Source organism: Carassius carassius, chromosome 26 (genome assembly GCF_963082965.1).
Source record: "Carassius carassius chromosome 26, fCarCar2.1, whole genome shotgun sequence".
Classification (NCBI taxonomy): domain Eukaryota; kingdom Metazoa; phylum Chordata; class Actinopteri; order Cypriniformes; family Cyprinidae; genus Carassius; species Carassius carassius.
Window position 1 is genome coordinate 11,585,063 of NC_081780.1, and position 22,914 is coordinate 11,607,976.

A 22,914-nucleotide genomic window follows, 5' to 3' on the forward strand; every position below is an offset into this window, starting at 1 on the left:
ATATTAGTAGGTGATGTTCTCATCCAGGGGTTCCCAGTGTCTAAGCTCCACCCTTTCTCTAGAAAGTCTCTGGGTGATATTTAGGACTTAGTGAGAAAAATAGGAAACATTTACTTCAACCTTCAGCCAAGTGCCAGAGATAATTTTGATCTATTGTGGATGAGGGCCAGGGGCGGTTATCTGAACAGCCAGGTCTATAAATTCTGTTAAGATGCCTGAGCAATTCTTTTATGAATGCAGACCTGAACTCTGACATTTGACATAACTAGCATGGAAAGACGGTGGAAACATGGGATTGTTGCCATTGTCAAGACTCTAATTATCCTGTTAACACTTTAATTCTCATTATAAATCAGGCCCTTCTTCTTGCAGATGTAGCAGCAATTTAAGCTTTAATAGTTTAAGTGAGCTATTACATGCAATTTATGATCATAAATCTCAAATAAGAAAGAAAGATTTGAAATCCATTTGTTTGAAACTAACAGAGGTTAATTATACCCAGGTCTATTAATTTCATAAAATACATTACATTTTTAATCAAAAATACATAAAAAGTCATACTGAGTTTTTCTGTGTCTCAAGTCTCTTAAAATATCAAATAATTTGACCTTTTTATAGCACAACATGTTAGTTTAAGTGGTAAAATGTAAGATGTTGTGTGACTTAATGATATTTATATAGTGAATAATCAATGGTATTTATAAAAAAAAATACCTTGAAAAAAACGGAACATTAATGTGTAATTTATGTCAAGGTGTTATAAAAATATCTATTTACTTAATGGTTGCAACACATGACAGTTGACCCAATGTCTGTGAACTTTTAATTGAAATGCAGACATGGTTATGCCAAAGATTGCAAATGTCAGCTTCTCCGAGGGTCATATGAATGATGCTAAGTAATATTAGATGGTTCTAATGCTCCTGTAACACATATTACGTGTTAGTCCTGGACTCTTCTTTAGTAATCTCATGCTGTTCTTGTGTCAGGAATTAGCCAGCAGTTATTCAATCTGTAGCTGAGCTGCACTTGTCGTTTGTTTAGAATGGGATTTTTCATTTTTCAAGTATGTGGTCACATTAGCTAAATTAATTTGAAATTGCTTTTTTAGTTGCCAGTGTGTGATGTATAGTAAGTAGGTTACTCTTGCATAACCAACCATTTTGACTGACTTAAGAGGATTTTAAAGGGATAATTCACCCAAAATTGGAAATTGTGTCATACTCACTCTCAAGCTGTTTCTTTCTTCTGCTGAACATAAAATAAGATTTTTTGAAGAATGTTCGGAACTAAACAGTTGACTAAACTAAACACTAAAAAGTTTGTTTGGTTTTAAATGGTAAAATAATCATGCTCAAAATGTTTGGCTTCATGCATTCACTTAAATATGCTAATTGAAAAAATGGATCAGAAAATCCAAGCAATTTCTGAGAAAAGCAAAGCATAATTTGTTTGTGGACACTATTTGATTTGAGATTTTGATACACCATTCAATGATAATTATACATTTTTTCCATTACACAGGTTTCCAAATGCGTTTTTGAGTAAAACTAAAATTAACTCTTAAAAAATAATTATCTTTAATTGAAATAGAGCTGAAAAATATAAATGTTATATGAAAAACCTTTCTTTTTGTTTGTTTTTTTGGGGGGTTTTTTTGCAACTTTTTTTTAGTTTTTTTGCATTGGCAACTTAATGAAATAAAACAAGTTGAAGTACTAAAAATAATAAAATCCACATAAAAGCAGCGTAGCAGCTTTGCCACCTACTGGGAACAAATGAGCAGTGCAGCAAGAAGATATTTAATCTGTGTTTATTTGTTTTGGCTCTTTTCAAATGCCAGCTGCAAAACTGATAAAGAAACAGTAAATATATATATATATATATATATATATATAAAGAAATAGATTCACTATATATGAATTAGTTTTATTTATTTATAAAAGACATGTTTTTAAAAGACATACTATTTTAAATGCATCATGCTATGCAAAGAACAGCAAAAAGTTAATTACTTAGGGTAAGATTCTGCTATACAAAACTCCACAGTTTATCACCTTCATCGAGAAAGAAAAATAGAAACTAACTTTACCCTCCTCCTGTTACCAAGGCAATTAAGATATCATGAGAGTAACAAATATTGACCGTAACACACAATCATTCAGTTCTCATTTTGATCCGCATGCTGCTTTCTTTACACCATGTTGGCTCTGTAAAGTAGAGAGGGTTGCTAAACTAAACTGATAAGTCAGTTTCTTTTTCACTTTAATGATCTCCCCCGAGCGGGCGTAATTTCGCAGGGCACGGGACATTTTCTGGTAGGTCATGGGCATCCGATTGCCCTTCCTCTGGCCCCATAGCTCAGCCACGCACTCCTTGTTTCTGGCAGAAAAGCGGAAGACGCCTGCCGAAGCAGGCACCCAGGACACACAGTGGGCCATGCCTGGGTCCTCCAGCATCTCAAACATAAAGTGGAAAAGACGTAGCTTTTTCCCTGCAATCATAGAGATGACTGCGGTCAAACAGTGTTCAAGTGTGTGCGTTTGTGCATGAAGGGGGTCGCAAAGGCCTATGGAAACTATTTCCCATAAAAACAGGCTTGTATTATGAGAGGCGTAATTAAGATAAGCATCTCTAAAACATCAATGGTGCACAAGACCAGAGAAAATGAGGGAGAACTGAGATTCTATTTGGCAGTTATGGGTAGGACAGGCCGCTCCCATGCTGCAGTTCCTCTAGGTTATTCCTCACCTTCGAGATAGCATCAAAATAAACCACAAAAGCAGAACTGACCTTTCCCTGCTGGTGTAATGCTGGGCAATGATTCGGCACACTTTTCAGGTGTTGTATGCAGCGTTAAAGGTCTCTCTGGTCCGTTTAGTGCGTTTAACACTTGCCCGTCAGGTGCATTGTGAAGGACTGCTGACTGATCGACAGCGTTGCTGTTGCAATTCATTCTACAGTCTGTATATGAATCTGATCCGTTTGCTTTGGCCAGAGATCCCATGACCTGTTGATATGACAAAAGAACTTGGTTTTAAAATAGAAAAGAACTGGTTCACGAATGACACAAAGTGTTGAACTGAATGGTTTACCTGCTGAGCTGCAGGTGCAGGAGGCTGCAGCTGGGACTTTTCTTTTTCTAACGTATTGTTAGAATGCTCTCCAGCAGGTAACTTCTCTCTAGATATGTCCACATCTTCACTGGTTGACATGACAGAAAGATCACTTGCTGCCAGTGAAGTACAAAACCAGTTTAGTGATGATACACAGACTGATCATTTCAGTGTTTCTTTTTTTTTTTAAATCCCTGCAGTAAAAGTCAATGTGCCCTTGTGAAAAAGACATACACAAAAGAATGCACTTTTAAAAAGAGAACTGATTATTAATAATATACTTTAAGTGAATATGCTTAAGTGTGAGTTAAAAATAAACATTCAGAGAGTTAATTGCATGATGCATTTACCTTTAACTGTATTATCCTTTTAAATGTATTTAACCAAAACTTTAGAGGGATTTTATGACCCACTTAAGTACATCTTTATATGTTAATTTATAATATGATTTCATAATTATATTATATATTCTATTGTCTTTTTGAAATCTGTTTTCTTAAAAGTGTACTAACAAGCATCTAAAATATAGTTAATGTAATTTCTATTTAAACTTATATATAGATACATTTGTAATTACTCATTTGTAATAAGAGAGTTGCAATTCAATACATTTAAAATATATAAACTGCGTTATATTAGTAAATGATATGTTGCTAAATGTAATATCGAATAACACACTGAAGTAAAAATGAAATCAGGTACTTTGTTTATGCTTTAGTATGTTAGTCAACACACTTAAAATACGTGTGCTTATACACTTTTAAGATTTGAACAAGTATACACTACACTACAAGTGCACATACAATGCAATGAAGCACGCCTGATTTTGGGTTGATTTTCATTGCAATGAGTTGAAAACAAAGCGTAAATGAAAACAAAAAGTTTTCAATCCTTTTAAGCGTCCTTCTTACTGTTCCATAGGGCTTTTCTTCGAGATTCCTGTCTGTAATGCTCCTCAAGAAATTCCAGAATCACCTCCAAATCAGTCTGATATTCCTGTTGACGGTTCTGGTAAGAAGAAACAACTATTTTTTAACTCGGCCACTAAAAAGCGTTTGGTTTGCTGTAATATAATGTCACTGATACATTTTGAATTGTCCAAATATGTTTTGGGGCCACTGTATGATAAATACTAAAGAACAAAACTGTAAAATGGATCGGTTCTTACCATGTTCGTGTTAGTGTGATCCTTACTCGGTATTGCTGTTTCAGGTGTCCTTGTATTATTGAATAACCAATACTTTAAGTAAAGAAGAAGTTGTTACTATTAGTGTGTTTTCCACAAAACTGTCTTGTCGAAAAGGTGCAGACCTCTTTTTATCAATAGCAAGGGGCTGTGGGAGTGAACAGGCCTTTCTCAAATGATCTACGACCATACGTGCATAAATAACCAGCCATTTTTGGACCCAAAACCACAGTTTCTGTCGGCCCAAACATACACACCCTGATCTCGGTCTAACACACATCTCTAGCATCCACCTTTATGGAACCAGTAACCACATCCTCTTCACTCTTACAGATAACAACCACAGCCACCTAACAATGACACGCAGGCTCCACATTAAAAAAAACACATTCATTTGTGCTCAAATGATCGAGAAATTTGAAATGTTGAAAAAGAAAAATAGGGAAAGCAACATAGATGAGAGAAATGTGATGTTTAAAACTTCAGTCATAAAACAACACAGTTGTTATGACTCCAGTGTTTATTGTCCAGTATGAAAATTATACAGCAGTACTGCATTAGAGTCTGATTGCAATCTTTCAAAGAGGAAGATGATTTGAGATCGGTTTGTAATATGACACAGAAAGCCGTCACAAACAATCCTTTCTCTGTGAATTAGATAAGCTCGGCCCAGTGCATTTGCAAAGAAATCAGCGCAAAAGTTTATACAGCGGCTTCAAGCGTATGTGTTTTACATTGGAGAAACAAATTGACTGGGATTTTTTTCAAGACAGGAAACTTTATTTGAGTGAAAAAACAAATGATCTTATGTAAACAAGTAAATATGAAGATGGACTTATAACAAACAGTAGAGTGATTCCAAAAAGTAGATAAGACACTTACATAATAATAACGTTATTTTATTGCATACAAAATATCAAAATAAATTAAGTAAATTAATGCATTTAGCAGAAAGCGACTTACAGTGCATTCAGACTAACATTTTTTACCTAAAATGTGTTCCCTGGGAATCGAACCCACAACCTTGCACTGCTAACACAATGCTCTATCACTTGAGCCACAGGAACACAAAAAATATTTTATGAATTTATGGAATCTTTTGCTTAAAAAAGTGCTCGCTCTGCTGTCATTTTAAAAGAAGGGTTATTTGGTTTGATATTTTTTCATGCAATATCTAACATATTTTGAGTGTCCACATACTTTTTAGGGCCACTGTATATATACACAGTGGTTCAAAAGCTTGGGGTCCATTTTTTTTCTTATGCTCATCAAGGTTGCATTTATTTGATCCAAAAAAAAAATTAAAAAATTAAGATTGTGAAATATTATTTCAATTTAGAATGTAAAATAACTTTTCTGTTTTAATTTATTTTCAATTGTAATTTATTCCTGCAATGTCAATGCAGATTTTGTGATATTTATAAAAAAACATTTTTTATTTGATATAGAAATCTTTTGTAAAATAATGAAAATTTTTGCTGTCTTTTTTTTATCAATTAAATGCATCCTCACTGACAGAAGTATTAACTCTTTCAAAAACAAACAAACAAACTTTTAACTATTTACATGCATCCACTCATTTCTAAAGCACTGTAGGTAATTTTGTACATTTTTGCGATGTCAGAGTTTATTTGCAAGAATCTCCCATGTAAAGGACAGAAATGTCAGAATTCATGGCATGGCAGAAAAGGGCTCTTTTGAGAATCACTGAACTGAAACGCCAATTTTGGGCTCCTCGTGCATTGTCAGCACAGTAGCAAGATCGTACTCGGCCTGGTCAGAGTATTGGCCGTACCAGTAATGACAGTCTGGAAGAGGAGAGCTGTAGTAGACGTGCTCAGCAGAGCCTTGCTGATGAAGGGCCATGTCTCTGGACGAAGGGCCCGAGCTGTAGCCTGACAGTGAGCTCAATCGCTGCAGTATAGCTGGGTTAAACTGATAGGTGAGCTTGCGACGCACTTTGACAATCTCACCCGTGCGGCTGTAGTTGCGGAGAGCGCGTGCCATTTTCTGGTAGGTCATGGTCTTGCGGTTGCCCTTGCGCTGACCCCAGCATTCGGCCAGTTTTTCTTTATTTTTGGAGATGAAGTGGAAGATGCCGCTTCCTCGGTCTGTCCATTGGATGGAGTCGCCCATGTTGTCGTCGTGAAGAGCCTCGTGCAAATATTCATATAAGCGTAACTTCTTACGACCTAATGAGGAAGAGGAATACACGATGCATTCAGCACTTCTGTATTATGAAGAACTCAACTTTGTTGAAAACTGTGAACCGTGAAAAAGCTGAACAGTCTGTTTTAGGAGTATGGTCATATCTAATGTCTACTGAAAAAAGTGATTTAACTTTTTAATCCAAAACATCTTTTTATTGTTAGCACATACTATCCCACATATTGAATTATTACATTTCAAACTCACAAAAAAGCTAATAATGTTGTACCTTTTCCGTGGCGCTGTGGTAAACTCGAGTAAAACGCTGAAGACTCAGCAGAACACAGTGGCCCCAGAGACACATCTGGCCCAATGTGAGACCATGACTGCAGATACAGAGAGACAAAACATGTGTCAAAATATTGCAGTATAACCATTGGAACAATTTAAGTGACAAATGAAATGAGTTGTAAACCTACCGAGGATTCATTCCAGTCAAACATCGGTCCTGGAGGCTCGAAATGAGGTGTGAACTGATAGTATGAGATGGCATGTCTCACAGAGGACTGTTGACTTCCCAAATTCTCATAGTATTTATTTTCTGAAAGAGATAATTAGAAGACTAATAATAATAATGATGATAATGAGCATTTATACTTAATACTATTGCATAATATATTCATTTCTGGTACCGTTGTCACAGTGTCGGATCTGAGAGTGTCGCTGAATTACATCAATGGCATCCTGAAAATCTTGATTAATGTCATTTTCAAGAGGTCCCTATGAGAAAGCAAGAAAAAAAAAACAGGCATGAATCTGAATTTTGTACATATTTCTGAAATAAGGACTGTATTAGAGATGTCTTGTTTCTCATCAAAATAAATTTATAAAGTATATTAAATATGTGCATGTTGTTTTTAATGAATAAATAATCAAATAAACCATGCATATAATATAATATAATTAATATAATATAATATAATATAATATAATATAATATAATATAATATAATATAATATAATATAATATAATATAATATAATATAATATAATATAATATAATATAATATAATATAATATAATATAATATAATATAATATAAAATATTTCTGAAAAAATTTATGAACTTTAGTAAACTTGAGGCAAACAAACTCACCATTCTGGCCTTGGAAAACCTAATTCTGCATCTATGTAGAGCTCGCCTGTGTTCAACTGGAAATGTCTTCTATGTCTCAGTGATTAAATGTGGACAGATATATTGTAGAACGACTACTGATTTACTGTCCAACTAAGCAATGTGGTCTGTTTTATACATGGGTCCATTTAAATGTGCCACGTCAACATACCATTGAGCAGTCAGTGATACTCTACTTCTCTTTTTGGAAATGAAGACCAGGTAGGACTCATAGTCCCTCTATTCTATAATCTCCATATTTCCATCCATGAAAAAAAGATAGACAGCGGGGAGAGAGAGAGAGAGAAAGAGAGAGAGAAAGAGAGAGGGACTAACCACTAGTTTATCCAGGATTCCTTCTCCTTTGTGAAAACATTTGCATTTCCTGTCAGAAGCTGTCAACGGCACTTTAGTTTATTGGTCCTGTAAAAATGTGTTGAGAAGCACCAAACAATAACCAATCTGATAATCACAGCCAGAGAAAAGCTGCAGAATGCTGAGAAATTTCATGGAAGCTTCAGAAAACAAGTGTTTTTGTGTGTGTATATGGATTTTCATGTTCCTTTCATGCATATCTAAAAAAAAATGGCACCAATTCAATGCTGTTCCATTTATTTTAGCCAGATTCCGTGACTGTGAATAAGTAGTTTCAAAAACTCGTACACGTATTCATATTAGTGATGTATTGTCAACTAAACGTGCAAAAAGAAATATTGAAAGATGAAAATCTTGAATACAAACTATTGTTTATCTGTCAAGCTGAAGGCAAACCATCAAAACATTTTATTCCTTATGCCATGTATTGTTGTAAGCTCATAAAACAGCAGTTAATTCATTTCACCTTCTCATGACACAAGTTTTAAATATCAACTGACTGGCTCTTGTAGTTCCCCTTTCAGGTGTGCAGAGAATGAAAGTAAAGAGGATTACTGATAAAAGAACCCGGGTACATTTTTTATGAGACTTCAGCACTTCACTCGACTGAGATTACTGCTGTGTTCTGGCAAATAATCAATATGCATGTAATTGTCCCGTGTAAAAATATATGGCCCCAAACTGTGTAAACAACAAATCTCACTGATAATAGTTCATCAGCTATATTCTGAATCCCCTGGCAAATGATTTCTGCTGTCATTTGTGTCAACAGGCTGTTATGTTTGTTGCATCTACGTATGCATTCAACATACACAAGATGAAAGTGTTGTAAATGTCAGGAAAAATCTGTCAACTTTTCGTGGTAACTTTATTAGGAACAATAATAATACACGGTTTAACTCAAAATTATAGTCAGACTTCAATGAATTAAAATGAAAAATATATAAATTATCTACAAAAGAAAACAGCTGTCACAGCTTGCACAATAAACCCCAAAATACTTTACATTACCAATCAGACGTTTGGGGTCAGTAAGAATTTTAATGATGTTGAAAGAAAACAGTAATACTGCGAAATATTATTGCATTTTCTATTTTGATATATTTTATGAGTGACAGTTTTTCATGAGCATATAAAAAGTTGTACTGTTTAATATTTTTATGAAAACCACAACACATTTTGTTTCACATTTCTATTTTTGATAAATAGAAAGTGTAAAAAAAGCAGCATTTATTTTTAACAGTTACTGACACTTTTGACCAATTTAATGCACTGTTGCTGAATAAAACTATTAATTTCTTTCAAATTAAATATAATAAAATAAATCTTACTGACCCCAAATATATCCATGAAACAAACACACACACACCATTCAAACCATTCAAAGGTTTGGGGACAATAATATTTTCCATCATATGTAATGCAAAATAGTTTAATTGTTGGGAAATTTTCTTATGAAACTTATGTTTTTCTTTTTTCTTTTTTTTTCTTCTACTGTTGACAGGGTCTAACTGTTCTGCAACATCTGTGGCAAACCTTGGAATTGTTTCCTGTCTGCTGTGGATGATAAAATGTGGGAAACTGTGCTTGAAGGATATGCAACTCACAAGGCAATTACATTTACACTTTAATCTTAAGCATTAAAAAAAACAGTTTAGCAGAAGAAATGTGACATAGTGTCAATGAGTCACTTCTGTTTGACATCTGAAATTACAGAAAGATAATAACTGAACACTTACCAATAAAAAAAAAAAAAGTTAAGTTAAATATGTAAATAATAAATGAATGATTAACTCTAAGGTTATATTTAAAAAATCTATATGGCCTTTAAATAAGCCTTGTTTTGGATCCATCCCTTCCTCGCTATCTGTCTTTAAATGTTTGTGTGAATTTTTCCATTGGTTTATGAATTTATTTATGCGTTGCCAAAGTATTTACATTTTCTGCTGAAGCAGTAGCGAGGGCTTTATCTTTTCAAACAAAGAGCTGCTTTCCTTCCCCTTCTCTTCAACCCCTATTCAAAAGGACCATTAATACCAAACCCAATGAGGGAAGGGCAGTGTAACCACAACACAGCTCCTATTCAACTTCTTTATTTACTGGCACTCAATCAAAATAAGTTCCCAAAGTGCCTGCACAGGTAAACAGATCATTTAAGCTGTCTGATAACCTCAGTAGCGTGGCTTACTGATTCTGGGTAAGAAAACAATACTGCTCGAATTGTTGTTGTTAGGCCTGGCTTGAGTCATTTGTATATTTAATACCAGAGCTTTATGGCAAACGATTTGTGGTCTTCTATCCAATTAGAGGAGGTTAACATCAGCATGCCCAAACCTTAACTGTTGTTACTTTGATTGCAAAAGCAAATAATTTGTATTCCTTTTAACCTTTAGATCAGCTAAAACATGTTTAATTTACTAGTTTGTTTGTTTGGATTATAAAAGCAAGTGAGTTGTTTCACTTTCAAACTTAAGGGGAGCTAATACATTTTTAATGTATTTATTTGTCTGTTTTGATTATAAAAGAAAATTCTGTTCAAACTTAAGAGCAGCTAAAATGTTTGTTTTTGTTCTGTTCGTTTGTTTGGTTGGTTTCTATTTGTTTGTTTGTTTTACAGAAACACATGAGTTGTATTCATTTCAACCTTAAGGGCAGCTAAACATTTGAATTAATTATTTTCTCACTTTATTTATTTATTTATTTTAATTTACAAAAGCAATACAATTCATTGTACCTTAAGACAAGTTAAGCATTTATTTATTTATTTGGTTGTTTTGATTACAAAGCAGATTAATTATATTCCTTAGATCAGCTTATTTATTTATTATTTTTTATATAATTGATTACTTTTTTTAATTTATTTACTTACTTTTAAACCAAATTGTAAAACAAACGCAATACACCACATTTTAAATCATTTGTATGTGCCAGTCTGATAGGTTTTTCCATCAACTGTCACAGAATTCAAGAATTGGAACACACCCAGTTGCCTGAGAATATTTCTTTCCTCATAGGTTTTTTCCAGTTCCTGATTTTTAGATGGATGTCATGAAAGTAAACAAAGTATTTCATTTCATATGCCTTAGTTCCTTGACCTAAACAGCCCATTTAGATAAATAGGTATCTTAGAAGCATGTGAAGTTCATGCTGCTGTTATTGAAGCAAAAAAGGAAATTCATCTTCAAATATTATTTTTATAAGGATAGTTCCCAAATATGAAAATTCTGTCAGTATTTACTCATCCTCAAATCGTTCCAAACTTCTATGAGTTTCCACTAAACTATGGAAGTAACAAAAACTATGGAAGTCAATAACTACCGTCACCAGTTTGGTTAACTAAGCATTTGGAATATTATCCTGCATTTGCATGTTCACTCTTAAAAAAGAAAATAAAAATCGCTTTATTGGCGTCATGGTTCAATGAAAAACCATTAACATCCAAGGAAACTTTCTTTTTTTCCAAATGTTCTGTATAGTATTTTTTTTTTTTTTTTTTTTTTTTGATCATTAAATAGTTCTGAAAAAGGTTCTGAAAGATTCTTTGGGAAGTCTAAAATTATTATTGATATTGATGTGAATATTAGTTTATGATGGAATCAGCTGCTCTGTTCCATTTTTTTCATTCCCAAGCATGTGCTTGCATGTATTTTACATTAAATGCATGTTGCATTTAAACTAAAACCAGTTTTCAATACAAAACATGAACACCATTAGCTTTCCATTGTGTTAAAAATAAAATAAAATAAATGTTTTTTTATACTGCTTTTCATTCTGACTGTACACAAAGCTTCAACATGAGGTAATTGTTTATTGGCACAGAAATAGAAGTTTTCAGATTAAACTAACTGACAAAAGTGTCTTGCTATAGATAAAATCTTTGGAGAGTCAAATAAATATATTCACATTTCCAGAACCACAGGGAGTGTACAATACATATATATTCAATGGTTATTTAGATGAACAAGAATGATTATACATGGCTTTTTGTACAAGTGCCTCAGGTAATTGCTATAAATCATTCCATTAACTTGGAAATTTAACATGATACCAAACCTGAAACAAAATAGTAACTGTTTTTTTTTTAAGCACGACACTTTATTTGAACATATACAGCTGTGTGGGTTATTTCCCCCCCTCAGGAAAGCCCTATAGCTAACAGGATCCCTAAACAGCAAGATGTTGATCATTATTGCACATGTAAGGGAATTCCCCTTCAAAAGAGCTACTTGCTTTGGTGTGATGTTGACAGAGATGGAAGATATACAAATTGTGTTAAATGCTTGCCAAGGACAGCAAACAACAACAAAAAAGATAATTAAATAACATTGTGCAAAATCAAGCAAATCAAACTTTTACACGCTTTCAAGCCTTTTTAACTTCTAAACTTTGAGTGTCTTCTAGTGTCTCAAACAGGTTCAAGACTCTTCCAAAATAATCTTTATGATAAACACTTTATGATAAATGCAATTATGTGTTTTAAAGGCATTGGATGTAAACTAATGCGGAAGCCATTTACCATAAGAATTAAATATGCCTTTAAGGACCTGAAATCTTGACTTCTTAACAAATGATCGATAGCTTAAGAGTTTATAAATAATCATCAATTAAAGTGCTACCCCCCCCCCCCCCCCCATATTGGCTATATATTATTTTCTTTCTTTTGCTGGCCAAAATATATTTCAGATATAATTAATACATATGCTAAACATATGCTTAATACTGTCTATGTTTACAGGCTTTAGGAAATATATATTTTTTTGTATAAAACAGAACAAGAAAATACATTTTTAAATGTAATTTAAAAAAAGATTTTGAGTAAATCGAATAAATCAATTTAGTCTCAATATAAAGAGGCCGAAAATATACAATGAAATACTTAACTAAAACAAAAATGTTTTGAAATGTATTTCAAATATATCTGGAAAAGTATTTTTAGCCATTTGGATGAGGTCATCGTGTTTACTGAGAATAAGTTTTAATATTAGCCGTTAATAACATTATTAATATGCTGTGAATGGTGAATTTTGTATAAAGTCAGACACAGGATCCCTAAACTGGGGATATTATGTCCAAAAATATGTGATGATTCTTGCAGATGATTTTATAGGTCATCAGAAATTAGGCAAAACACAAAAATGCAAAACAGAATTAATTGCGGTTTCAATCCACACAGCCAAAAGACATTTCCATGTGCACATTAACTCAAGAGCAGTCTGTGTATGTTGTAACCATGTTGCCCCTTCGCTGTGTGACAGTCCTACAGTGCTGCCCGGTGGAACCGTGAAACTTGCTTTGAGTCCGAGTCTGGTGTCCATTAAAAGAGAACATCTTCTCCATATTCTCAAACATATCATCGAATATGTCACCACCGAAAGACTGCTGAAAGTGCCTCCTGTGCCTGCTGCGTGCTTCTTGGTGGGCCTGAAAGTGCCTCTCGAAATGCCTTTTATTATGCAAATGAGGATTGTGTCCAAACTTGTCAGAGCCTTTGAATATATCATCGAAGTTGAAGCTAAAATGTTGATGGAAGTGGTCAGCGCCTCCTCTCGGACTCTCTCTGGAGAACGGGCTGCTCCTCATCTGATCGTATTCCTTTCTCCGATTGTCATCTGATAGTGTTTCATATGCTGGTAATGAAAAACACATAGTTTTAATAACTGATCATCACATAAAATATTCAGAAGGGTGTGTCATGTGTTGTTTTACACGGGTATGCTGACTCACCCTCGGCGATCTCTCTGAACTTTTCCTCTGCGTCAGGGCTTTTGTTTTTATCAGGGTGATACCTCATGGCTAATTTATGGAAAGCTTTTTTGATCTGCCGGTCAGATGCATCTTTAGGTACACCCAGGACCTCGTAGTAGTCTTTCTCGGCCAGAATGAACTCTGTGATGAGCAGAATGCTCACAGCCAAAGTGAACGCTGACTGAACTGTTGCCATGCCTGTGGTCCTACCTGTTAACAGGAAAACAAGAGGCACGATCACAGTTTATTTGTTGGTTTTGTGTCAGGAGACAATTCAAAAGAGTATTTGCGTCTATATATATATATATATATATATATATATATATATATATAGTGTGTGTGTGTGTGTGTGTGTGTGTGTATAATTTTAATCAGCATAAATGGTACCATAATGTATAAAAAAACTTAAATCATTCTACTTTATTACTGTTTGCATGATTGTAATAGGAATAGGTGGAAATGTGCAACAATTAATCCTAAAATTTGCTTGTTAGTTTGACGTGCCCTAAAAAGAGATGCAGATATATTTTGAATAGTTCTCAATTATACATTTGAATAAAAAAAAAGAGCTTCATTTTCTTAAAGCAATGTATAATTTCATATTGCAATTGATTTATGATCTGGACATGTTCTTGACAGCTACAATATTTTTACCTGTTTAACATTATATCCTCATCCTCAATAAATGAGACAGAACAGAATGATTTGCTAACATATCTAAACAGCTATATGAATCAGCTATAAAGTTAAACATTTCAGATGTAGGACAACTGTTGGTTTTTACTTACCCGCTGCTGGTTTCCGTGCTAAAGTTACATCAAACCAAGAACAGCTGATCGCTTTCCTGAACGCTGTGACAGCGCTAAAGTTACTGCTCCACGACTCGCAACGCGATTGGCTGACTCCCGCGATGAATGACTATGAGCGTTTTCATTGGTCCACATCGACGGAACGTCACTTTCTGTTTCGATAGCAGGCGTGAGCTGTCAACAGTTAAATGCCCGCACTCGAAGGACAAAGTGTTTTTGTCCGTCAGACATCATTATACCTGTTTTACAAGTATATTTGTAAACCAGTTTTATGCGTCTGAAATATAAGATTTTCTTAAAGTACATACGTTTTTAAAGTGATAAATAAGATAAGGAGTTTGTATGTTCAATTAGGTTTGTGTTTTCCTTTAAAAAATCATACATTTACATAACAACATCACTCAGTTAAAGAAAAGCAAACAAATAAATAATAACAAATAAAAAACTTTTTTTTAAATCATTTTATAGCACAAAAATATTTTTAAAACAACACAAAACATTTTTAGGTGTTGACCTGCATGTCAAGTGACCATTAGCCAGCATCAGATAAATATCAGCATGCAGATAGGTTGTTAAATTTGTGAAATATTAACTATTAGATATTATAAATGTTTGCTGTAAGTAAATTTTTTACCTCAAAGAGATTCAGACAAAAAAGTTTGTGAATCCAAATAAAATCAGCAGGGGTGCACAAAGCTTTTAAATATAGGTACAATAAAAAAAAAAAAAGTTAGCTAAATGAGATTTAAATTAATGTACGTCTAAAAACACTTGTTTTCCCATTCATAAGCATAGGTTACAGCTTTTTATTTTAGAAGCTGTCAGTAACACCTTTATATTTCTTGTCTTTGCAGAAGTGCGTATATGAAATGGATTTAATAAGGCCCGTCTTTCTTTCCATACATGCATGGCCACATGGTGTCAGTGTGGCAGAGGTCACCTCATTGTTATAGATGATGCTCATTCACAGACTGGCAGAGAGTGCTTAAAAATGCTCATTCATTCGGCATGGCTGTGACCTACCGTAAATATTAAAGCGTTTTAAAAACGTTAATAAACAGCAGACGCCTTGAAGGGAAAACTTATTAATGAAGGAAAAGATCTAAAAAAAAACATAAATACATACACTGAAAAAAAATTATAAACGCAACACTTTTGTTTTTGGCCCCATTTTTTATGAGCTGAACTCAAAGATCTAAGACTATTTCTATGTACACAAAAGGTCTCTCTAATATTTTTAATACTTCTCTCAAATATTGTTCACAAAGCTGTCTAAATCGGTGTTAGTGAGCACTTTTCCTTTAAGATAATCCATCCACCTCACAGGTGTGGCTATCAAGATGCTGATTAGACAGCATGATTATTGCAAAGGTGTGCCTTAGGCTGGCCACAATAAAAGGCCACTCTGCAGTTTTATCACACAGCACAATGCCACATTTTTCGCAAGTTTTGAGGCAGCGTGCAATTTGCTGACTGCAGGAATGTCCACCAGAGCTGTTGCCTGTGAATTGAATGTTCATTTCTCTACCATAAACCATCTCCAAAGGCGTTAGAGAATTTGGCAGTACATCCAACCGGCCTCACAACCGCAGACCACATGTAACCACACCAGCGCAGGACCTCCACATCCAGCATCTTCACCTCCAAGATCATCTGAGACCAGCCACCTGGAAGAATTTCTGCACAAACTGTCAGAAGCCGTCTCGGAAGCTCATCTGCATGCTTGTCGTCCTCATCGGGGTCTCGACCTGTCTGCAGTTTGTTGTCGTAACTGACTTGAGTGGGCAAATGCTCACATTTGATGGCGTCTGGCACTTTGGAGAGGTGTTCTTTTCACGGATGAATCACAGTTTTCACTGTACAGGGCAGATGGCAGACAGTGTGTATGGCGTTGTGTGGGTGAGTGGTTTGTTGATGTCAATGTTGTGGATCGAGTGGCCTATGGTGGTGGTGGGGTTATGGTATGGGCAGGCGTATGTAATCAACTATGAACACAGGTGCATTTTATTGATGGTATTTTGAATGCACAGAGATACCGTGATTAGATCCTGAGGCCCATTGTTGTGCCATTCATCCACGACCATCACCTCCTGTTGCAGCAAGATAATGCACGGCCCCATGTTACAAGGATCTGTACACAGTTCCTGGAAGCTAAAAACATCCCAGTTCCTGCAGGGCCAGCATACTCACTGGACATGTCACCCGTTAAGCATGTTTGGGATGCTCTGGATCGGCGTATACGACAGCATGTTCCAGTTCCTGCCAATATCCAGCAACTTCGCACAGCCATTGAAGAGGAGTGGACCAACATTCCACAGGCCACAATCAACAACCTGATCAACTCTATGTGAAGGAGATATGTTGCACTACATGAGGCAAATTGTGGTCACACCAGGTACTGACTGGTTTTCAGACCCCACAATACTGTAAAACTGCACATTTTAGAGTGGCCTTTTTTGTGGCCAGCCTAAGGCACACCTGTGCAATAATCATTGTCTAATCAGCATCTTGATATGCCACTCTTAGTCTCCTAAGTGTTTGGATGATGTAAGTATCTACAAGTGCACTGTTCTTTGAATGTATCTGGATTTTGTCTTGTCTGGGAGGTCAGATCATATCATCATCATCATCACCTTTGTGTGTGTGTGTACTGTGATGCTGGTCTATTCAATTTCAAAATAAATCTGCTGTTTTTGTAATATTTTCCAATCTCATATTTTTTTTTTTAGAGGCCATTTCCTTAATGACATAATTTACACTGTATTGTATTTGATAAGGAGCATAAAATGCTGACTTATTCTCACTTCTGCCTTCCCTCCTGCCCTTTGGCAACAATGATCTCCACCATTTTTATCAGCCTCTAAATGCTCTAATTCCATTTCCCAACAGCTACCTTGGATACAGTTGCCTTAGGCTTACATTTTGCCTCCAATCCAAACAAAGTTTGTGCAGTGAAAAGGCAAACCAATTATGTTGTGTCATTTGGCAATTCCATAAAGGTTAGATGCTTTGTAGAATGTTTTTACTGTTGTAACTTAAGCACATTAACCAAGTCTCTTTCGTGAGTTAATTTATTTAATTGTTTTTCATTTGAAGGATGAGGAATATTTTTTTGGTGCATAAATGGGATTAATCAGTTACAAGTGCACAGTTATGGCCTAGCTAGTTAAATAAATATTTTTAAAATGCGTATTTTGAGAATAATTAAACTCATAAGAGTCCTCATCCAAAAGATTAACTGTTTTTAATCTACAAATGTGTGAGGAACTATATTCCGACGCATTAAATATTCAGTATTGCTTCATTATTTATGGGATCAGAGGGAATAGAAGCATAGAAATTTCTGGAGGGAAATATAATTATGAAATCTGATCACTGAAAATGCTGACTGATGATTCCCGTTTTTTAGTAAAGGAACATTCTCTTTTCATTCCACTTTAAGGAACAAATTTCAAAATGTGTGAAGGCATTCTCTACACAGTTACTTTGACAGAAAACAGGCTTTGCAGTACAAAGAAATGAGTGTGTGTGAAAGTACGAGAAAACACGGTGACTATGGAAACCGTCACACATCATTTTAATCCTATACAACTTTATACACAGGCTCTTTTGCATTATCATTTAAATGAGGAATGGGAAATGTTTCTTTTTTTTAATTACATTAAATGGATTGCAATTTACAGAGGTCAAAGAAACAATTCATAGTGCTTTATAAATGAAACAAAAGACAGTTTGTAATAGAAAAATGTGACCACCTGACCAGCTCTATATATTCCTAGCTCTCTCTCTTCGTTCACACAAACACACACACACACACACACACACACACACATCCTTTTTTTGCTAAATGTGCTAAATATCTTTACTGGGAAATAATTATAATAAAACTTGATTTTCTTTAAATAAGAGCCACTATTCTTGATACAAGACTGGTTCATTACCTGTAAATCACAGGGCACATTACCACACAAAGGCAAGGTGCTATTAGTCATACACCTGTCAGAAACCTTGAACATCTACAGTTACATACATTTACTGTTTAGCACAGGCACATGCAACAATTACAAGGAAACAGTTCTCCTTTGTTCTCTTTATAGCAGCACACAAAGTATATTTCTTATTTTAATAAGAACAAATGACCCTGCCAAATTAGGCAGCAACTTTCCATAGCCAAAATCCCTTCAGTTGTTAGAAATAGCTTATGTATAAGTGTGTGCTTAGACCATGCAGTCCTCAGCAGCAGGAACTGTGGGTGATCAGTGTCCTTGAGGTTTTAGCTGTAATACAGGTAGATCCATGGGTTTGTGCAGCTGTTAAGACTGGCGAGGAGCATGATAGTGACAAACACTGGACCTGTAGAACAGATATGAGACTGTAAATAAAGAATCACACACAAAATAACAAATTGCACATATAGGAAGTGTTCAGACTTGGAACCGAATGTGTGCTCTGGGCAATAATATTGCCTGTTTGCACCATCTGGTGTCTACACATGGTTCAGTTTAATCTGATCAGGTCTTTTGTTGGCTACTAATGAATGGTTTTACTAATGCCTATTTACCTGCTATATCTGCAGCTGAGGGAAGATAGACAGTTCCCACAACAGAAAATGGTTGTGAGTAATCATATATACAGTACATAAATGATGACTTATACACATTGATGGGCCTTTAGTCACATCTATTATCATAAGAGTTAATATCACCACACCATGTGGTTATACCAGTATATGTAGGCATACATTTTTATTTTTTATTATTTGATATGGGACATTATATTATTCACCAGTGCCTAAATAAACATATTATATAAAATTAGTATCTATTATATAATAGCAGTTTCTTATTAAAATATTTGTATATTTTATGCAATTAAACTTGAATATAAAAAGAAAGTTTACTAAAAAGCCAAATATGTAGAATATTTTTATGATCATATTTAAAATAAGTATTATAGATTCTGCACTTTTATTTGCAATTTTTGCAGATTTGTGGTCAAACTTAGGACAACACCTGTGATGTGAAAAAAAAACAGTTGCTATTAATTAAAAAAAAAAAAAAAATTTAGACCTGAACATAAAAGAATATAAAAAAATTAGAAATATACAAAAAATTATATTGTAAAATATAAAAAAATATTCTATGATAATATTTAGCCCTCTGGTTCTCCTCATTTGGGAGTCACACTTGTGATCTTCATGGTCAAAAGTGACCGGACACCTGAAATTTAACTTTTTCACCCCAGTAAAATCAATACAATATATTTTTGTTCAATAATATTTTATTTTTATTTTGTATTTTGAGATAATATATTGGCACTAATTAATTTTTAATTTTGATGACTTTCTGCCCATTGTAAATAATAATTAAAAAATAAATAAATACAGGCCTATTTTTATATTACTTTTCAATGAATGCAGTATTTTATGTTAAAATAGAGTCGATGCCTTTAAAATTCAAATTTTTTTTAAGCCAGATTAGTGCCATCTGGTAGGAGTAAAATAAGAAAAACATCTGCATTTCCATTGTTTAGCCTATAGATTCCTGTATAGCACTATATAAAAGGCCTATAAATTCTATAATTGTTTTTAGATATAAATACTTAAGTTGTGGGATTGGATATATATTTAAACATTCTCAAAGAGAACTTTAATCTATTTATTAATTAATTAATTTTTTGTTTGAAATGTTGATTTGAAGCATCAGTTTTTGAATTACTATTACTATAGTCAAACCTGAACAGAGATGTTATGTTACACATAACATCACAATTCTATAAAAATGCAACAAAAATTAACAGAATTGTTTTATCAGAGCTTAATCATTCTGGGTTTGATTTGATTTCAACCTCTTATTTTAGTTTTCAGTTTTTTTCAGACTAGTTTTGGCCATATGGTTATAGCCATCCTAGTGTGTATAATTGTGTATGTTTGTGTGTGTGTGTGTGTGTGTGTGTGTGCGTGTGTGTGTGTGTGTGTGTGTGTGTGTGTCTGTCTGTGAGTTTATGAAAGTGAGTGTGTTTGAGTGAGTGTGTCTGTTTTATACTCTTAATGTTTTAGAGTGTAACCCCTTCCTTCCTGTCCACTTTTTTACTGCATTGAAGTTGAATTACTGCTTTTATTTTACATATTTGCTATGTTACAGTCACACCAGTTCATAGGCGTGTGTGTATGTGTGAGTGGATGTGTTGGTTTTGCACTCTTGTTTTTTTACAGTTTCACCTTGTCATTGCTGTGTACTTTTTCTGCATTGTGTCAGATTTGTAGATTGTACACACAAAAATCTCAGGATTTTTGTGTTTTTGTCAATTTCCCATTCATTTCCTATGGTCGGTCATTTTTGACCACAGACCACAAGTGTGACTATTTTTATTATGACCACTTAGTCTGCTCGTATCATGCCCTCAATTTTTTTGTGTTCACATTTCAAATGTCATAAAAATCATGAGAACATGCTTATCAGGTTTTACACAAACCTGCATGTTGAGTCCCTTCTTGACTTTTTGTTTATTTTTAGTGCATATTTATAGTCCTTGATAAACTGATAATACTGGTAACTTGGTTACTTGTAAAAAGTGTGTCACAAAGTCTAATAAAAATGCCAAACAGAAGTATACCAGGACAGCCACTTTGACTTACCTTGCGTTGGCGCACTGCTTGGATTCCAAGCTGACCAGAGCTGGACCACGAAGAACGGGCTCCAGCAGAGGGTGTACACCAGGATGATAATAAAAGTCATTTTGACAGTCTTCAGCATTGCGCTTGATATCCCTTTAGTGCTGGAGCGCCCATCACCTGTGCTGCCCTGCAAGGCTTTCCTCTTCATGTTGAAATAGATCCCTGCGCAAATTTTTATCTGACAATACATCAAGATTACGGCTGGCAGAACAAACACGGACAGAGTGATCCACGTTATGTATACTCTACCTCCCCAGGGCTCAATAAACGTCGCCCAGCAGTCGAAAACATTCTTCTCAACTTCTTGGAGAGAGAAGATGAACATCTGCGGAGCGCTGAACGCCAGGGAGATGAGCCATGCTGCGCTTATGGCAACGTACCTGCGGAAAGACCCTCTAAAGAACGACACCATGGGTTTGCAGACCGCGTGATAACGATCTATGGTCATGGCCACGATCATATACGTGGACGCGAACATCCCGACCACTTGAAGATACTTAACCGCTCTGCACACCAGATCGGAGCCTTTGAACCGGTGCGTAATCTCCATGGATAACTGCGGCAGCACTTGGAAGAAAGCGACCACCAGGTCAGCCAGGCACAGGTGCAGGAGAAACAGCTGAGTTCGAGTCCGTCTTTTCCGTCTTTTCCAAAGGGCATGGAGGAGGAATAAATTGCTAAATGTTGCCAGCACGAAAATGCACCCAAGAACCGCAGCTTTCACGAGTGTAAAGTGTCCCTCGGATAAATCAAACGCTTCCTGCGCACTGGAGCAGTTACCGCTGCTGCAATTAAGGTTATCAGCCATTGTAAATCAAATCCTACCTTAGAAAGTTATGTGTCTGCTTAGTGTGTTATGTGAGAAGGTGTTTGACTGCTGCACTTGAGCGCTGACGCACACTGCACGCTGCGCTATGGCGCAAATTGGTGCTGAAGACTCTAACGTGACCATCGGTACCTGTGTTCACGCACGTCAGGCATTCAGTCATACATTCAATTACAAGATGAACAAACACTTTTTCAAATTTTCTGCAGTTGAGCTCATTAATATTTTGAGGTTAATCGCAACATGGCATCACCAAAGTAGCCTCGTGATTTACTTCCCATAAACTTTTAAATATAATCTATGATTTGGATATTATTAACCATGAAAAGTGACATAAGAGTGCTGCAATGAGTTTAAACTGCTTTTTCTATTTTTCTGTATAATGCATATTTAGATGAATTTGTTTCTTCATCAGAACAGATTTAAATAAGATTTTAACGTTTAACTTTAAACTCTCACTTCTGGCCAAAATAAGTCCAATTGCTCACTTATGGATCTTCTGCAGTGAATGGGTGCCGTCAGAACTAGAGTCCAAACAGATGTTTGATCTGTGATTTTTTTTTTCAGAATGAGAGGACATTAAGTGATGGACTGGATTGGAGTGGATTACTTGTGGATTATTGTCATGTTATAATCAGATATTTGGACATGGGTACCCATGCAGAGGATCCATTAGTGAGCAAGTGATGATGCTAAATTTCTCCAAATCTGGTCAGATGAAGAAACAAACTCATCTACAACTTGGATAACCTGAGGGTGAGAAAATGTTCATTTCTGGGTGAACTGTTCCTTTAACAGAGATACTGTTTGTACCTTTAAAGTGGATTTTGTGTTGCATTACGGGACTAGGATACTATAT

The 22,914-nt window shown here is 35.0% G+C and overlaps 4 protein-coding genes across 4 annotated transcripts; all 4 read right to left on the bottom strand.

The window, feature by feature from the left end:
* Positions 1 to 1,915: 1,915 nt before the first annotated feature.
* On the bottom strand, positions 1,916 to 4,458 carry spi2 (Spi-2 proto-oncogene). Its single transcript, XM_059511919.1, has 5 exons — positions 4,285 to 4,458; positions 4,028 to 4,124; positions 3,096 to 3,232; positions 2,794 to 3,010; positions 1,916 to 2,494 (listed from the first exon to the last, which is right to left on the bottom strand). Exons 1-5 carry the CDS (start codon positions 4,285 to 4,287, stop codon positions 2,169 to 2,171), a joined length of 780 nt encoding a protein of 259 aa, XP_059367902.1. The 5' UTR covers positions 4,288 to 4,458; the 3' UTR covers positions 1,916 to 2,168.
* A 1,222-nt stretch (positions 4,459 to 5,680) lies between these two features.
* Positions 5,681 to 7,765, bottom strand: spic (Spi-C transcription factor (Spi-1/PU.1 related)). Its single transcript, XM_059511920.1, has 5 exons — positions 7,607 to 7,765; positions 7,143 to 7,230; positions 6,930 to 7,051; positions 6,740 to 6,836; positions 5,681 to 6,494 (listed from the first exon to the last, which is right to left on the bottom strand). The coding sequence occupies exons 1-5, from the start codon at positions 7,607 to 7,609 to the stop codon at positions 6,007 to 6,009; spliced, it is 798 nt and encodes a 265-aa protein (XP_059367903.1). The 5' UTR covers positions 7,610 to 7,765; the 3' UTR covers positions 5,681 to 6,006.
* Positions 7,766 to 12,883: 5,118 nt separating this feature from the next.
* On the bottom strand, positions 12,884 to 14,631 carry dnajb9b (DnaJ heat shock protein family (Hsp40) member B9b). The gene is made up of 3 exons (XM_059511216.1): positions 14,533 to 14,631; positions 13,724 to 13,954; positions 12,884 to 13,626 (listed from the first exon to the last, which is right to left on the bottom strand). The coding sequence occupies exons 2-3, from the start codon at positions 13,938 to 13,940 to the stop codon at positions 13,202 to 13,204; spliced, it is 642 nt and encodes a 213-aa protein (XP_059367199.1). The 5' UTR covers positions 13,941 to 13,954; positions 14,533 to 14,631; the 3' UTR covers positions 12,884 to 13,201.
* Positions 14,632 to 18,387: 3,756 nt separating this feature from the next.
* On the bottom strand, positions 18,388 to 22,614 carry avpr2l (arginine vasopressin receptor 2, like). The gene is made up of 2 exons (XM_059511221.1): positions 21,191 to 22,614; positions 18,388 to 18,906 (listed from the first exon to the last, which is right to left on the bottom strand). The coding sequence occupies exons 1-2, from the start codon at positions 22,035 to 22,037 to the stop codon at positions 18,827 to 18,829; spliced, it is 927 nt and encodes a 308-aa protein (XP_059367204.1). The 5' UTR covers positions 22,038 to 22,614; the 3' UTR covers positions 18,388 to 18,826.
* Between the last annotated feature and the right edge of the window lie 300 nt (positions 22,615 to 22,914).

What these genes read in the sequence shown, in the direction of transcription:
- spi2 (XM_059511919.1), bottom strand. An exon ending in AAGAAAAGCCCTATGGAACA is followed by an intron (nt 3,233 to 4,027) that starts GTAAGAAGGACG and finishes CTTCACTGGCAG; the next exon opens with CAAGTGATCTTTCTGTCATG. An exon ending in CTGCACCTGCAGCTCAGCAG is followed by an intron (nt 3,011 to 3,095) that starts GTAAACCATTCA and finishes TCATATCAACAG; the next exon opens with GTCATGGGATCTCTGGCCAA.
- spic (XM_059511920.1), bottom strand. An exon ending in GATCCGACACTGTGACAACG is followed by an intron (nt 7,052 to 7,142) that starts GTACCAGAAATG and finishes TATCTCTTTCAG; the next exon opens with AAAATAAATACTATGAGAAT. An exon ending in TTGACTGGAATGAATCCTCG is followed by an intron (nt 6,837 to 6,929) that starts GTAGGTTTACAA and finishes CTGTATCTGCAG; the next exon opens with TCATGGTCTCACATTGGGCC.
- dnajb9b (XM_059511216.1), bottom strand. Translation starts at nt 13,940, where the DNA reads ATGGCAACAGTTCAGTCAGCGTTCACTTTGGCTGTGAGCATTCTGCTC. An exon ending in GTTCAGAGAGATCGCCGAGG is followed by an intron (nt 13,627 to 13,723) that starts GTGAGTCAGCAT and finishes TTTCATTACCAG; the next exon opens with CATATGAAACACTATCAGAT.
- avpr2l (XM_059511221.1), bottom strand. Translation starts at nt 22,037, where the DNA reads ATGGCTGATAACCTTAATTGCAGCAGCGGTAACTGCTCCAGTGCGCAG. An exon ending in AAGCAGTGCGCCAACGCAAG is followed by an intron (nt 18,907 to 21,190) that starts GTAAGTCAAAGT and finishes TCTGTTCTACAG; the next exon opens with GTCCAGTGTTTGTCACTATC.